Source organism: Salvelinus alpinus, chromosome 21, assembly GCF_045679555.1.
Source record: "Salvelinus alpinus chromosome 21, SLU_Salpinus.1, whole genome shotgun sequence".
Classification (NCBI taxonomy): domain Eukaryota; kingdom Metazoa; phylum Chordata; class Actinopteri; order Salmoniformes; family Salmonidae; genus Salvelinus; species Salvelinus alpinus.
The window spans coordinates 1,627,905-1,646,278 of NC_092106.1; the positions used below are offsets into that span (position 1 = coordinate 1,627,905).

The 18,374-nt window shown below is 42.2% G+C and overlaps 1 protein-coding gene across 3 annotated transcripts in view; it reads right to left on the reverse strand.

Moving 5' to 3' along the window:
- Positions 1 to 18,374, reverse strand: part of LOC139547567 (beta-1,3-glucosyltransferase-like) — a 172,059-nt gene that overhangs the window by 143,125 nt on the left and 10,560 nt on the right. For all 3 annotated transcript variants that reach the window (XM_071356471.1, XM_071356469.1, XM_071356470.1), the window contains one exon: positions 777 to 820. In XM_071356471.1, the coding sequence (XP_071212572.1) occupies positions 777 to 820 (44 nt within the window). The remainder of the gene's footprint in view (positions 1 to 776; positions 821 to 18,374) is intronic.

An 18,374-nucleotide genomic window follows, 5' to 3' on the forward strand; every position in this document is an offset into this window, starting at 1 on the left:
AAATGGATTCTCAAAGCAAACAAAGTTTGGAGTCAAATAAAGATCCTTTGAAGCTTAAGTCAGTGGTCAAAGTCTGTTGGCTGTGACTGCAGCTCGAGCCGCATAGACAAATGCAAACAAGAGGCAACCCTCCTTTAGATTCCACTCTTAGTTTTTTACACCTTGTGATTGTTTTCCTCTGCCTGGCACTGTTTTAAACTGTTAAAACTGTCAAATGAAAAAATATTATATAAAACTGTGAACGTATGTGGGAGGACAAAATGGGGAGGCAGAAACTGCTGACATAAGGTAAACAAAGAGAATTTTCCGGGGGAGAGAGTGTGAAGCTAAGCAGCTCCGCCACAAGCGCTTCTGTCAGAGTTCCCCTCACACTGATAACAATTATAGTGACTGAACACCCTCATTATTTATTGAGAAGCGAGTACACAGGACTGATTGAAAACAAAAAAAGGAAAACAACAGCAAGAGCAACAGTAAAGGATCCACTATTTGAGGGCGAGAAAAATACGAGAAAAGGGGTATGGATTTGTAGTGATAGCGGAGATTTGACCAGGAGGCCATTGATCAAGCGGTTGATAGAGAACAGACAATCTTTGGGTTTGATTCAGGTTGCTTAAGAAATCAAAACCTTTAATAGGGGTTGATGAGAGAACTGGGTAGAAATATGAGAAGCATACCAATCAGCCCAAATTAGTAACAGGCACCCAAATAAAACCCGAGTGAAAATAGCATAACTGTGGCACCATGATGCAATGAACCAAAAAAAGTATCCTTACCTGGGAGCCTTGTCTTGAGCTGCTGGTGGCAATGATGGCAGGAACTTCAAAGAACGAGAGAGAAAAAGAAAATCACAAATCAAACACTGAAAGCCTGACAATGAATTGTTTATTTATTTTATTTAACCTTTAACTAAGCAAGTCAAACCATTTAGACTGGTTGACAGAAATGTGCACCAAAGATATACAGTGGGGAGAACAAGTATTTGATACACTGCCGATTTTGCAGGTTTTCCTACTTACAAAGCATGTAGAGGTCTGTAATTTTTATCATAGGTACACTTCAACTGTGAGAGACGGAATCTAAAACAAAAATCCAGAAAATCACATTGTATGATTTTTAAGTAATTAATTTGCATTTTATTGCATGACATAAGTATTTGATACATCAGAAAAGCAGAACTTAATATTTGGTACAGAAACCTTTGTTTGCAATTACAGAGATCATACATTTCCTGTAGTTCTTGACCAGGTTTGCACACACTGCAGCAGGGATTTTGGCCCACTCCTCCATACAGACCTTCTCCAGATCCTTCAGGTTTCGGGGCTGTCGCTGGGCAATACGGACTTTCAGCTCCCTCCAAAGATTTTCTATTGGGTTCAGGTCTGGCGACTGGCTAGGCCACTCCAGGACCTTGAGATGCTTCTTACGGAGCCACTGCTTAGTTGCCCTGGCTGTGTGTTTCGGGTCGTTGTCATGCTGGAAGACCCAGCCACGACCCATCGTCAATGCACTTACTGAGGGAAGGAGGTTGTTGGCCAAGATCTCGCGATACATGGCCCCATCCATCCTCCCCTCAATACGGTGCAGTCGTCCTGTCCCCTTTGCAGAACAGCATCCCCAAAGAATGATGTTTCCACCTCCATGCTTCACGGGTGGGATGGTGTTCTTGGGGTTGTACTCATCCTTCTTCTTCCTCCAAACATGGCGAGTGGAGTTTAGACCAAAAAGCTCTATTTTTGTCTCATCAGACCACATGACCTTCTCCCATTCCTCCTCTGGATCATCCAGATGGTCATTGGCAAACTTCAGACGGGCCTGGACATGCGCTGGCTTGAGCAGGGGGACCTTGCGTGCGCTGCAGGATTTTAATCCATGACGGCGTAGTGTGTTACTAATGGTTTTCTTTGAGACTGTGGTCCCAGCTCTCTTCAGGTCATTGACCAGGTCCTGCCGTGTAGTTCTGGGCTGATCCCTCACCATCCTCATGATCATTGATGCCCCACGAGGTGAGATCTTGCATGGAGCCCCAGACCGAGGGTGATTGACCGTCATCTTGAACTTCTTCCATTTTCTAATAATTGTGCCAACAGTTGTTGCCTTCTCACCAAGCTGCTTGCCTATTGTCCTGTAGCCCATCCCAGCCTTGTGCAGGTCTACAATTTTATCCCTGATGTCCTTACACAGCTCTCTGGTCTTGGCCATTGTGGAGAGGTTGGAGTCTGTTTGATTGAGTGTGTGGACAGGTGTCTTTTATACAGGTAACGAGTTCAAACAGGTGCAGTTAATACAGGTAATGAGTGAAGAACAGGAGGGCTTCTTAAAGAAAAACTAACAGGTCTGTGAGAGCCGGAATTCTTACTGGTTGGTAGGTGATCAAATATTTATGTCATGCAATAAAATGCAAATGAATTACTTAAAAATCATACAATGTGATTTTCTGGATTTTTGTTTTGGATTTTTTGGGGGGATTTTTGATTCCGTCTCTCACAGTTGAAGTGTACCTATGATAAAAATTACAGACTACATGCTTTGTAAGTAGGAAAACCTGCAAAATCGGCAGTGTATCAAATACTTGTTCTCCCCACTGTATATTGTCCCGAGGGGTTTATAGTCACGACTCTAATCAGTATAGAGGAACCTGCCTAATGAAACATCATTGGGGCCCATCATAGCAGAAAGGTTAGTTAGTAGGAGATTTAACAGACCCTCAGGGAGGAAGCTCTTTCCCGTGTGTGTCTGTGTTTGTTTCTGATAGTACGCAGTCTGTGTGCACCACCATTCATCTATGAAAGTTTGCAATTAGACCATGGGGAGCCTATATCCAATTTTAATGCTATCGATTCAATGCAAAAGGGGCCTTCGCATGAGGATTCCAAATCAATACTGAGGATCAAAACAGCAGTTTGGAGAATATATTTCTATACTAGTCAATTCGACATTAGCTGGCTGCTGTGTGTGTGTGTGTGTGTGTTGGGGCTTCTAACAGCTTCATATCTAAATGTAATCACCAGATAGAGCTGAAGAGTCACATTTCCCGTGTTGTGTAAAATAGCCTTCCGAGGCTCAAACACACAGAGCGAGAGAGAGAGAGATAAAGAGAGAGGTGTTGATAAGAAGCAGGAGCCCTAGTCTGAGGGGAAGCCAGCCAGGACACAGAATATAGCCTTATGAATATACTACTGCCTAGCACAGGCCTGGGCAACTCCAGTCCTCGGGGGCCTGATTGCTGTCACACTTTTCCCCCAGTCCCAGCTAACAAACCTGATAATGAACTAATAATGATCTTCAGTTAAAAATGCAATTAGTTTAAAATCAGTTGTGTTTACTATGGATGGGGGAAAAGTGTAAGACCAATCAGGCCGCCGAGGCCTATATTTTATATTTAGTTAACACCACTAAACATCTTCCACATCTGTGTTGTAGATTCCATATTATAAACTGGGTGGTTCGAGCTCGGAATGCTGATTGGCGTTGCGTTGTGCCTAAGAACATCCCTGGCCGCATACCACACCCCCTCGTGCCTTATTGCCTACATTTTTTGGGAATATGTATTTTTAGAGTATGTGAATCTGTGGCAATAGAAACGCAACCCCGGCATTGCTAGTGACATCTTCTTACCAACTTAGCCACACGGGAGATTCATTTCATCAACCAACCCACACGTTATGTACACTGAGAAAGAGTCAATCGTTTCTACCTACAACTACTAAAGATTCATTCCTCTACTGAATAATGAGGAAATTAGCAAATGATGGTGCACTGCGTTATTGTTTCATGTTAAAGACATGGCAGCTAATTGTAATGGAGCGAATGTATTGTAATATGGTGAATTGTACAGAATTGGGAAGCCAAGATTTATGAAATATTAATTTATGAGTACAAAACGCTTGTTGAACAATTATATAATTCTATCCAACCTTGATGGCCTATCAGCAGGACAATAGACCCTTACCGAGTTAAAACTTCTTGTCAATAGGGGGGCGCTGTTTTCACTTTGGAAAAAATCGTGCCCAAATTAAACTGCCTCGTACTCTATTCTAGATCGTACAATATGCATATTATTATTACTATTGGATAGAAAACACTCTCAAGTTTCTAAAACTGTTTGAATTATATCTGTGAGTAAAACAGAACTCATTTTGCAGCAAACTTCGATATAGGAAGTGAAAAATCTGAAAACGATGCTCTGTTCCAGGGCCTGCCTATTCAATTGCCTAATATGTATCGATATGCATGCACTTCATACGCCTTCCACTAGATGTCAACAGGCAGTGGAAGGTGGAATGGGGTGTCTAGCTTGATCTGAGGTCGAATGAGAGCTTTTGGAGTGGCAGGTCTGGAAATTTCTTTGTCTTCTCTGGCGCGAGTACATCGACATTGGCTTCTGAAAAGCGTTCGGTATACACGGCGGATATCTCCGGCTCTGATTTTATTTGATACATGTGATAATAACATCATAAAGTAGTTTTTTTCAACCGAGTTGTATCAGTTTATTCAACGTTTATTGGGAGTTTTGGAATTTTCCGTTCTTTGCGTCGAGAGAAGATGGGCATGTTCGCGCCACATGGCTAGCTAAGGTTGCTAATTCTACAGGAGAAAAGGACATTCTAAAACCAAACAACGATTTATTCTGGACCTAGGACTCTGATGGAAGCTGTAACGATAGTCTAAGTCGTCCTCCTCATCGGACGAGGAGAGGCGAGAAGGATCGGAGGACCAATTTGCAGAGTGGTAAGTTTCCATGGTAATTTAATGAACACGAAAACAATACACGATACAAAACAATAAACGAACATACCGTAACAGTCCCGTGTGGCGAAACACTAACACAGGAACAAACACCCACAAACCAAACGTGAAACCCCAGCTGCCTAAGTATGATTCTCAATCAGGGACAACGATTGACAGCTGCCTCTGATTGAGAATCATACCAGGCCGAACCCAAAATCCCAACATAGAAAACACACATAGACAACCCACCCCAACTCACGCCCTGAGCATACTAAATAAATACAAAACAAGGGAAAACAGGTCAGGAACGGGACAGAAGCTCAGCAAAAGTAAGAACAATTTATGATGTTATTTCGTATTTCTGTGGAAAATGTTCATTCCTATTCTCTGCCGTTTTGGCGGGCGCTGTCTCGCAATAACGCAAGCTGTTTGTTATGGTAAAGTTATTTTTAAAAATCTAACACTGCGGTTGCATTAAGAACCAGTGTATCTTTCATTTGCTGTACAACATGTATTTTTTAGTAAAGTTTATGATGAGTTCTGTGGTCAGATTAGGTGAGTGTCCAAAATAGCTCCGGACATTCTGGTGAATCGATGCTACATATTCACAATGTATAACCACGGTTTGCAGCTCTAAATATGCACATTTTCGAACAAAACATAAGTGTATTGTATAACCTGATGTTATAAGACTGTCATCTGATGAAGTTGGTCAAGGTTAGTGATTCATTTTATATCTTTTGCTGGTTTTTGCGAATGCTATCTCTGCGGTGAATAAATGCGGTTGTGTGTTTGGCTATTGTGGTAAGCTAATATAATGCTATATTGTGTTTTCGCTGTAAAACACTTTTAAAAAATCGGAAATATTGGCTGGATTCACAAGATGTTTATCTTTCATTTGCTGTACACCATGTATTTTTCATAAATGTTTTATGATGAGTATTTAGGTATTTCACGTTGCTCTCTGTAATTATTCTGGCTGCTTTGGTGATATTTTTGATGGTAGCTGCAATGTAAAACTATGATTTATACCTCAAATATGCACATTTTCGAACAAAACATACATTTATTGTATAACATGTTATAAGACTGTCATCTGATGAAGTTGTTTCTTGGTTAGTGACTAATTACAGTGGGGAGAACAAGTATTTGATACACTGCCGATTTTGCAGGTTTTCCTACTTACAAAGCATGTAGAGGTCTGTAATTTTTATCATAGGTACACTTCAACTGTGAGAGACGGAATCTAAAACAAAAATACAGAAAATCACATTGTATGATTTTTAAGTAATTAATTTGCATTTTATTGCATGACATAAGTATTTGATACATCAGAAAAGCAGAACTTAATATTTGGTACAGAAACCTTTGTTTGCAATTACAGAGATCATACGTTTCCTGTAGTTCTTGACCAGGTTTGCACACACTGCAGCAGGGATTTTGGCCCACTCCTCCATACAGACCTTCTCCAGATCCTTCAGGTTTCGGGGCTGTCGCTGGGCAATACGGACTTTCAGCTCCCTCCAAAGATTTTCTATTGGGTTCAGGTCTGGAGACTGGCTAGGCCACTCCAGGACCTTGAGATGCTTCTTACGGAGCCACTCCTTAGTTGCCCTGGCTGTGTGTTTCGGGTCGTTGTCATGCTGGAAGACCCAGCCACGACCCATCTTCAATGCTCTTACTGAGGGAAGGAGGTTGTTGGCCAAGATCTCGCGATCCATGGCCCCATCCATCCTCCCCTCAATACGGTGCAGTCGTCCTGTCCCCTTTGCAGAAAAGCATCCCCAAAGAATGATGTTTCCACCTCCATGCTTCACGGTTGGGATGGTGTTCTTGGGGTTGTACTCATCCTTCTTCTTCCTCCAAACACGGCGAGTGGAGTTTAGACCAAAAAGCTCTATTTTTGTCTCATCAGACCACATGACCTTCTCCCATTCCTCCTCTGGATCATCCAGATGGTCATTGGCAAACTTCAGACGGGCCTGGACATGCGCTGGCTTGAGCAGGGGGACCTTGCGTGCGCTGCAGGATTTTAATCCATGACGGCGTAGTGTGGTACTAATGGTTTTCTTTGAGACTGTGGTCCCAGCTCTCTTCAGGTCATTGACCAGGTCCTGCCGTGTAGTTCTGGGCTGATCCCTCACCTTCCCCATGATCATTGATGCCCCACGAGGTGAGATCTTGCATGGAGCCCCAGACCGAGGGTTATTGACCGTCATCTTCAACTTCTTCCATTTTCTAATAATTACGGCAACAGTTGTTGCCTTCTCACCAAGCTGCTTGCCTATTGTCCTGTAGCCCATCCCAGCCTTGTGCAGGTCTACAATTTAATCCCTGATGTCCTTACACAGCTCTCTGGTCTTGGCCATTGTGGAGAGGTTGGAGTCTGTTTGATTGAGTGTGTGGACAGGTGTCTTTTATACAGGTAACGAGTTCAAACAGGTGCAGTTAATACAGGTAATGAGTGGAGAACAGGAGGGCTTCTTAAAGAAAAACTAACAGGTCTGTGAGAGCCGGAATTCTTACTGGTTGGTAGGTGATCAAATACTTATGTCATGCAATAAAATGCAAATTAATTACTTAAAAATCATACAATGTGATTTTCTGGTTTTTTGTTTTAGATTCCGTCTCTCACAGTTGAAGTGTACCTATGATAAAAAGTACAGACCTCTACATGCTTTGTAAGTAGGAAAACCTGCAAAATCGGCAGTGTATCAAATACTTGTTCTCCCCACTGTATATCTCTATTTGGTCGGTTTTGTGATAGCTACATATGCGGTAGAAAAATTGTGAAAATATGCGGTTGAGTCTTTGGCTATTGTGGTTAGCTAATAGAAATACATATTGTGTTTTCGCTGTAAAACATTTTAAAAATCGGAAATGATGGCTGGATTCACAAGATGTTTATCTTTCATTTGCTGTATTGGACTTGTGATTTCATGATATTTATATGCTATTATTTACTTGTGGCGCTATGCTAGGCTATGCTAGTCAGCTTTTACTGATGAGGATGCTCCCGGATCCGGGATGGGTGTTAAGTAAAGGTTAACCAAATGCATTGCTTTCTAACCACATCTGGATGAATCCATAACGAATTGCTATGGGAATAAATATGACTGAATAACAGAAATATTGGAATAAAGTAGGCTAATGAAGGCAACAAATAGTTGGAACACCCAAAGTCATCCAATTGTTATAATAGGATTTGCAGCAATAGCCTAATAGCAATAGCCTGTGGTCAACTATTTCAGCACCGTTTCACGCTGTTCTGAGACAAGCATGGGGACTGGTCTTGATAAATCAATGAGATTATTATGTTCACTGAATCTCCGGTTGGGCCAGTCACGTTGTACAGCGCCATATTTTCCTAACGGAAACCCTGAGGGTTTCGTTTTTCTTGGAAAAGAAACAATAAACAAATGAATTAGCTAAATGAATTAAGCTATCCCATATACTATGTTCTTACAAAAGGTTTTAAATTCTCTAGTACAGCCAATATTAAAACAGTCAAATGCTTCTCAAAGATGCCTTCTGGTGGTCTAACTAACACTAACCAGCATTAATGCAACAATGGCTGACACTTAAATAACGTGCCATAGAATTCTGCAGCAGCCCGCAAGGTGTTCTGCAATACGACACAATTTTTAAAAGGAAGAACCACTGTATGTCCATTAGCACTACACCGTTTCACCCACACAGTAACATTGGGAAGGAAACAATGCATTTTCTGTGTGACAATCCAGCTGTGTCCCCATCATTTCAACTGGACAGATGTTCAATAGGGCATGGAAAACAAACATTTGAGTTTCTTATTGAAAACACCTGAAGTGCTCAGATTAGAATGCAATTTTTTTTTATCCTTGTTACATTTCCAAGCAAGAAACCAAAAATTGCCACTCAAACAGAAGGGGGGGAACTATCAAAGAGTCACCAACAACAAACAAAACAAGTGCAGTTCTAGGAGGGCTTCTGAAAGACACTCAAGGGGGTGTCCACTAGCAACAACAAATGGGACCTAAAAGACACCCACATTGAGGGCCCACTAAATTTGCCCAAGAGAAGGCAAACAAAATTAAAACTCACACCTGTGCTGGCACAGGTGAAACACCTTCTGACATATGAGATGACAAGGCAGCACAGGTGTAACATATACTGACTAACGAGGTGACACCAATCGGTGTGCCCAACTTGCTAACGTCCAAACTCAAAATATAAATGGAAAAACCAAAGCTCGTATCATCTTCCCCCCTTAAGACAACAAATATATCCAACTTTTTTGGTTGGACAAGTTCTCACAGCCATCAGAAAACAACTACCATTTCACAACATGATCAACGTTAATGCGTCACTATTTAAACGCGTCACCGTCTCCAATATAAACATGGTGTCTACTGGCTGTCAACACTTAAATACAAGACAAAACAGCCACCTTTTTTATACAGTACCAGTCAAAGGTTTGTACACAACTACTCATTCAAGGGTTTTCTTTATTTTTACTATTTTCTACATTGTAGAATAATAGTGAAGACATCAACATTATGAAATAACACATATGGAATCATGTAGTAGCCAAAAAAGTGTAACAAATCAAAATATATTTTATCATTTAGATTCTTCAAAGTAGCCACCCTTTGCCTTGATGACAGCTTTGCACACTCTTGGCATTCTCTCAACCAGTTTCATGAGGAATGCTTTTCCAACAGTCTTGAATGAGTTCCCACATATGCTGAGCACTTGTTGGTTGCTTTTCCTTCTCTCTGCGGTCCAACTCATCCAAAACCATCTCAATTGGGTTGAGGTTTGGTGATTGTGGAGGCCAGATCATCTGATGCAGCACTCCATCACTCTCCTTGGTCAAATAGCCCTTACACAACCCGGAGGTGTGTTGGGTCATTGTTCTGTTGAAAAACAAATGACAGTCCCATTAAGCGCAAACCAGATGGGATGGCGTATTATTGCAGAATGCTGTGGGAGCCATGCTGGTTAAGTGCGCCTTGAATTCTAAATAAATCACAGACAGTGTCACCAGCAAACCACCCCCACACCATAACATTCTCCGCCATGCTTCCTGGTGGGAACCACACATGTGGAGATCATCCGTTAACCTACTCTGCGCCTCACAAAGACACGGCGGTTGGAACCAAATATCCCAAATTTGGACTCATCAGACCAAAAGACAGATTTCCACCGGTCTAATGTCCATTGCTCGTGTTTCTTGGCCTAAGCAAGTCTCCTACTCTTATTGGTGTCCTTTAGTACTGGTTTCTTCACAGCATTTCAAGCATGAAGGCCTGATTCACGCAGTCTCCTCTGAACAGTTGATGTTGAGATGTGTCTGTTACTTGAACTCTGAAGCATTTATTTGGGCTGTAATCTGCGGTGCAGTTAACTTTAATGAACGTATCCTCTGCAGCAGCGGTAACTCTGGGTCTTCCTTTCCTGTGTCAGTCCTCATGAGAGTCAGTTTCATCATAGCGCTTGATAGTTTTTGCAACTGCACTTGAAGAAACGTTAAAAGTTCTTAAAATTTTTCGAATTGACTGACCTTCATGTCTTAAAGTAATGATGGAATGTAATTTCTCTTTGCTTATTTGAGATGTTCTTGACATAATATGGACTTGGTCTTTTACCAAATAGGGCTATCTTCTGTATACCACCCCTACCTTGTCACAACACAACTGATTGTCTCAAATGCATTAAGGAAAGAAACTCCACAATTGAACTTTTAACAAGGCACACCTGTTAATTGAAATGCATTCCACGTGCCTACCTCATGAAGCTGGTTGAGAGAACGCCAAGAGTGTGCAAAGCTGCTCCGTTCATCTTTCCCTCAATTCTGACCCAGTCCCTGCCGATGACAAACATCCCCACAGCATGATGCTGCTACCACCATGCTTGACCGATGGTGCCTTGTTTCCTCCAGATGTGACACTTGGCATTCAGGCCAAAGAGTTCAGTCATGGTTTCATCAGACCAGATAATCTTGTTTCTCATTGTCTGCGAGTCCTTTAGGTGCCTTTTGGAAAACTCCCAAGTGGGCTGTCATGTGCCTTTTACTGAGGAGTGGCTTACGTCTGGCCACTCTACCATAAATGCCTGATTGGTGGAGTGCTGCAGAGATGGTTGTCATTCTGGAAGTTTCTCCCATCTCCACAGAGGTACTCTGGAACTCTGTAAGAGTGACCATCAGGTTCTTGTTCACCTCCCTGACCAAGGCCCTCCCCCCCGATTGCTCAGTTTGGCCGGACGGCCAGCTCTAGGAAGAGTCTTGGTGGTTCCAAAATTCTTACATATCAGAATGATGGAGGCTACTGCAGACATTATTTGGTACCCTTCCCCAGATCTGTGCCTCGACACCGCTATGGACAATTCCTTCGTCCTCACAGTTTGGTTTTTGCTCTGACATGCACTATCAACTGTGGGACCTTATATAGACAAGTGTGCCTTTCCAAATAATGTTCAATCAATTGAATTTACCACAGGGAGACTCCAATAAAGTTGTAGAAACATCTCAAGGATGATCAATGGAAACAGGATGCACTTGAGGTCAATTTCGAGTCTGATAGCAAAGGGTCTGAATACTTATGTAAATAAGGTATCTGTTTTTTATTTTTAATACATTTGCAACCATTTCTAAAAACATGTTTTCACTTATTCATTATGAGGTATTGAGTGTAGATTGATGAGTAAAAAAAAATCAATAATTTAAAACATTTTAGAATAAGGCTGTAACATAACAAAATGTGGAAAAGGTCAAGGGGTCTGAATACTTTCCGAATGCACTGTATTTTTTTTATATATTTTTTTATTTTACCGTTATTTTACCAGGTAAGTTGACTGAGAACACGTTCTCATTTGCAGCAACGACCTGGGGAATAGTTACAGGGGAGAGGAGGGGGATGAATGAGCCAATTATAAACTGGGGATTATTAGGTGACCATGATGGTTTGAGGGCCAGATTGGGAATTTAGCCAGGACACCGGGGTTAACACCCCTACTCTTACGATGAGTGCCATGGGATCTTTAACGACCTCAGAGAGTCAGGACACCCGTTTAACGTCCCATCCGAAAGACGGCACCCTACACAGGGCAGTGTCCCCAATCACTGCCCTGGGGCATTGGGATATTTTTTAGACCAGAGGAAAGAGTGCCTCCTACTGGCCCTCCAACACCACTTCCAGCAGCATCTGGTCTCCCATCCAGGGACTGACCAGGACCGACCTTGCTTAGCTTCAGAAGCAAGCCAATAGTGGTATGCAGGGTGGTATGCTGCTGGTATATACATGGCTTCAGATCAAACTCTACATTGTGACTGAAAGGAGCAAGGGTCTTAAATTAAATGATCCAGGCCGCCTCTTGTTTTAACAATAAATTGTCAAGGTCCCTCCCTCTCTTAGGGAGGGTGACGTGTTCGATGCCGATATAGCGAAGGGATGAAATAGAGTGGTTCGCTTTTAAAAAGTGGGCCGCCCGCAACTGGGTACGTCGAGTTTCTGCACCTAATGGTGCTACGATGCTCAGAGATTCTTACTTTTAGTTTGCGCTTTGTTTTGCTCACATAATTTTTACCACAAGGACAAGTTATAAGATAAATAACTGCCTTAGCGGAGTATGTGATAACAACTTTGATTGGGAACTGTTTCCCTGTTTGGGGCATAGGCGGAAATCCCAGGGGGGACGGGTGGGGACACGACCCCCCCATCCTGGGAAAAAATATGATTTGTCCCACCCAATATATCACTGTAAACATAACTATGTAATTTCAAAAATATTAATAATACGCAATGAAAGCACTTGTGCTGATTATAGACACTTAATAGCGCGTTTTTAAGTTTCTAAACATTGCGACCCCCGCTCACAATGGTTTGATCCACTGCCTCCCACCCTCCCAGCCCTCAGCAGTGGCACATGATGCAGGTACAGTGCATGTGTGGGAATCTGACAGAGTCTGTCATTGGTGGCTGACCTCCAGTTAGTAGTTCAAAGGATATGTTAGACATTTCTTTACTTCTACCACTCAATACAATAAAACACATTTATAAACATCACCAGTCTTCATTTTCGCTGCATTGAATTACATGTCACTCTTTATGTTAGCTAGCGGTTAGCTGACATTTTCTAGCTAGCTACAGTAACATCAACCAGTGTTTGCAGTTGTTTGAATTCGAGTCAATGAGAGGAGCTAGCAATGCAATGTCGTGTTCCTTAGCTGGCAAGGTGACAGAGTGTTCATGTTTACCATCTGAAAGGCACTCAATGCATGTAGCTAACGTGAGGTTAATCCAGTCAATCACACCATAGCGATCTTTTATGTTGGTAGGGTTCACACACACAATAGCTGAATTTGCAGAGCTAGCGAGCAAACCGATGGCGCAAACTAAAGCAAACATTAGCTAGCACCTATTCCATTTATGTGGCATCGTCAAAGATGAAGTATTTGCTATCGTTAGTTTATTCCAAGATCAGCATGCAGCTGTAGTGCATGCTGATAAGGTTACCGATAAACTGAACTCCAAATTGAACAGAACTATACTCTCTTCCAACACTGTCTTAAATATCTTTAATGGTCTCATTGCAAAAGCTAAATTGTCGCTAGGGGACTTTGAAGCACCTGTGTGCCAATCCTGGCGTAAACTGACAATAGCAAAGATTATAGCAAACACAACAGTAACGGAATTGGTGCTGGCTAGCTCTGGAAATTCAGATATTGTGGGAGCCAATATAAATCGATAACAAACTATATTAAAATTGCAAAAGGTTTCAGCATACCTTGTGTAAATGGTGAACTCATTCAGCTGTCAATCATTGTCACTGCAATCCGTTTCACATTTGCTTGCTGATTAGCTAGCTACCTGGTAGATCGAAGCACATCTCATACTGTAAATAACCTGCACACTGTGTGTGTGTGTGTGTGTGTGTGTGTGTGTGTGTGTGTGTGTGTGTGTGTGTGTGTGTGTGTGTGTGTGTGTGTGTGTGTGTGTGTGTGTGTGTAGCCAGCCAGCCAGCCAGCCAGCCAGCCAGCCAGGTAGAAAAAAGACAGACACGAGAGCATTTTTCAGTACACCAAAACGAAAAGTAAGAACCCTAGTAGCCTAATATCTCAAAGACTAGTTGATAAAATGTTCATAAGAAAGAAGTGAAATGCTAATGGAAATGTTTCATAATGATGTCATTAGGCAGAGTAGGCAACAGATGGCACACAGACAGCAGAGCTGGGGACATACTGGCAGGGACAGACTGGCAGAGACAGGGAGTCTCAGGTAAGTTTGTTGAGTCTTTGTTTGACAACATTATGAAAGGTTCCCTCTTTTTTAGACTTGCAAAATAGGGACACAATTGCCATGGATACCCCCACTCTCAACTTAAACTGGTGACTGAACCAAGATTAGTTTAAGGCAATGGTATTGCTGTTGTGATTAATTGTGTCGTTTTGGGTACCGGTAGTTAGGAGTATGGCAAACACCTTATTTATTTTCTAGGAGACAGACTGTAAGTCAGTGAGGGTGGTGAAAGAGCCAGGGAGAGAGACTTCAGAGGACAGTGTCACAGCCACGGCAGGACCACGTGTCAACCTTGTTGCAAGCAGCACCAGTATAGGGGACAGTGGCACAGCATTTTCCAGTTACCTCAGTGATGGCACAAAACCATATCAGCCACACCCACAATTTATAGAACCGCAAACTCTAGCCAACAGAGTGTTGATGTTTCAAGATAAATGGTTTTGCGAATTTCCCTGGCTACATTATAATCCATCAATAAAATGAGTGTTGTGTTTTCACTGAAGCCAAGGGTTTTCAAGCCAGACATCTTTTGGCAAAAGAGAGGATGCTTCCTTCATTAGTGCAGGATTTAGGAACTGGAGAAAAGCCATTGTAAAATTCACAACACATCAAAACTGCCAAACCCACCGCCACTTTGTAACTGTAACAGCACACCAGCTAAATCCAATCAGTGCCCAGTTACCCAGCGCATGGGGTAAACAGCAGGAGGACGCACGGAATTGCTTGATGAAAATTGTAAGTTCGGTGCGGCACGTAGCAAGACAGGGACAAGCCTTTAGAGGCCACACGGATGACAATTGGAATTTATACCAGCTTTTGAAACTTAGGGCAGAAGAGGATAATCCCATTGTACTGAAGTGGTTAACAGAGCGTACCACAAATGTACACAGGTCCCAAAGCACATAATTAAATTCTGAACATCATGGCCAATACAGTCATTCGAGGCATTCCAGCTGAGATGAGGTCTCTTCCAATTGTACAATTTTCAGTAATTGTTGATGGTACTCAAGATGTCTCTGGTGCTGAACAGGAGAATGTCTGCCTGCGTTATGTTGACTATGGCCTTGTCCCTCACGAGGAGTTTATTGGACTATACAGGGTATCGGAGACAACAGGCGAGGGCATTGCGAAAGTGGCAACTGATGTGTTGTTGAGGCTCAATTTTCCCATGTCTGGCTTATGTGGGCAGAGTTACGATGGTGCCTCAAACATGGCAGGAAAATACACAGATGCAGAGGCAATTGTGAGGAGGCAGCAGCCATTAGCCCTCTATGTCCATTGTGGAGCACACTGTGTATATCTGATTACACAGGCTGGCTGCTCAGCCTCCCCACTGATCCAGGATTCCCTTTCTTGGGTCCATCAATTAGGTGTCCTCTATGGCCAGTCAGGAAAGTTTAAGAGCATGTTTGAATCAATAGATGATAGAAGCAGGAAAACCTGCTTCAGTCTGCTTTCCACCAGACACTGGAAGATGAATTCACCTTTCAGCAGGACAATAACCTAAAACACAAGGCCAAATCTACACTGGAGTTGCTTACCAAGAAGACAGTGAATGTTCCTGAGTGGCCGAGTTAGTTTTGGCAACAAATCAACAACCAATTTGACAGAGCTTGAAGAATTTTGAAAAGAATAATGGGCAAATGATTGTACAATCCAGGTCTGGAAAGCTCTTAGAGAGACTTACCCAGAAAGACTCACAGCTGTAATCACTGCCAAAGGTTATTCTAACATGTACTTACTCAGGGGGTTGAATAATTAACTATTCAATATATATATTAGTGGGGTTTTTTGTTTTACAAATGTTAGAATTTTTAAAAAGCTGTAATCGCTGGCAAAGGCGTTTCCATAAAGTATTGACTCAGGGTGTAACGAATTTCTTCTTCATCTGAAGAGGAGTAGCAAGGATCGGACCAATGTGCAGCATGGTAAGTGTCCATTTTAATTTATTAAAACTGAACCCCAAAAAATACAAAATAACAAAGTGAATGATACAAACGAAAATCGAAACAGTCCCAAAATGTGCAAACACAAAACAGGAAACAATCACCCACAAAACACAATAGAAAACAGGCTACCTAAATATAGCTCCCAATCAGAGACAACAACTGACACCTGCCTCTGATTGAGAACCATACTAGGCCAAACACATAGAAAATACCTACAGAACAAAACATAGAAAAACAACATAGAATGCCCACCCCAACTCACGCCCTGACCAAACTAAAATAAAGACATAAAAAAGGAACTAAGGTCAGAACGTGACACAGGGGTGTGAATACTTATGTAAATTAGATATTTCTGTATTTCATTTTCAATACTTTTGCAAAAAAATCCTAAAAACATGTTTTCCCTTTGTCATTATAGGGTATTGTGTGTATATGGGTGAGAAAAAATATATAGTTAATCAATTTTGAATACAGGCTGTAACAAAGTGTGGAATAAGTCAAGGGGTATGAATACTTTCTGAAGGCACTGTACAATCCACGTTTTCATTGCTTGCTAATAAATAAGTCTTCTATAAAAAAAGGTTGGATGTGTCTGACTATTCTTTAATTATTAGACAGCAGAAGACAAGGTTGTTCTGGCTCTGAGGCCAATAATGCACTATTGTTGTGTCAAATGGACAATTTGACAATACTCTCCACTTCATACTTGTCTTGTCATCGTATAGCCTACTTTTGGAAAGTCTAAGGTAAGCATTGGTTTCTTTATACGTTTTAAGTAGAAGAGTAAAAAATTATTTCTCATGTCTGACATACGCTGGTAGCTTTGATTGACGGGTCCTTTTATTGGGATGTACTTTTGTGTCTTGGCTGATTCTCTCTATAGGCCTATAGATTGTGGCTTTCATAAATGTAATTGTCTGCATAATTTCCAGTCCTCCACAAACTCCACATAAATGTCCTCTCACTGTCAACTGCATTTATTTTCAGCAAACTTAACATGTGTAAATATTTGTATGAACATAACAAGATTCAACAACTGAGATATAAACTGAACAAGTTCCACAGACATGTGACTAACAGAAATGGAATTGTGTGTCCATGAACAAAGGGGGGGGGGGGGTCAAAATCAAAAGTAAGTCAGTATCTGGTGTTGCCACTAGCTGCATTAAGTACTGCAGTGCACCTCCTCCTCATAGACTGCACCAGATTTGCCAGTTCTTGCTGTGAGATGTTACCCCACTCTTCCACCAAGGCACCTGCAAGTTCCCGGACATTTCTGGGGGGAATGGCCCTAGCCCTCACCCTCTGATCCAACAGGTCCCAGACGTGCTCAATGGGATTGAGATCCGGGCTCTTCGCTAGCCATGGCAGAACACTGACATTCCTGTCTTGCAGGAAATCACTCACAGAATGAGCAGTATGGCTGGAGGCATTGTCATGCTGGAGTGTCATGTCAGGATGAGCCTGCAGGAAGGGTACCACATGAGGGAGGAGGATGTCTTCCCTGTAACGCACAGCATTGAGATTGCCTGCAATGACAACAAGCTCAGTCCGATGATGCTGTGACACACCAACCCAGACAAGTCTGTTTCTGACCGTTTGAGCAGACACATGCACATTTGTGGCCTGCTGGAGGTCATTTTGCAGGGCTCTGGCAGTGCTCCTCCTTGCACAAAGGCGGAGGTAGCGGTCCTGCTGCTGGGTTGTTGCCCTCCTACGGCCTCCTCCACGTCTCCTGATGTACTGGCCTGTCTCCTGGTAGGACCTCCATGCTCTGGACACTACGCTGACAGACACAGCAAACCTTCTTGCCACAGCTCGCATTGATGTGCCATCCTGGATGAGCTGCACTACCTGAGCCACTTGTGTGGGTTGTAGACTCCGTCTCATGCTACCACTAGAGTGAAAGCACTGCCAGCATTCAAAAGTGACCAAAACATCAGCCAGGAAGCATAGGAACTGAGAAGTGGTCTGTGGTCACCACCTGCAGAACCACTCCTTTATTGGGGGTGTCTTGCTAGTTGCCTATAATTTCCACCTTTTGTCTATTCCATTTGCACAACAGCATGTGAAATTTATTGTCAATCAGGGTTGCTTCCTAAGCGGACAGTTTGATTTCACAGAAGTGTGATTGACTTGGAGTTACATTGTGTTGTTTAAGTGTTCCCTTTATTTTTTTGAGCAGTGTATATGCCGATAGTGGACAACCTTGTTTTCCTCCTCTTGACAGTTGAATACTTTCTGAGAACTAGCCATTATTTTATATAACTTTAACTCATTGTATAAGATATTCTCCAAAATGTAAATATTCCAGGCATTCTATATAAACTCGTCATACTTTATCAAAGGCCTTTTCAAAGTCAGCTGTGAACATCAGGCCTGGTTTCGCAGATAATTAATAGTGCTCTATTGT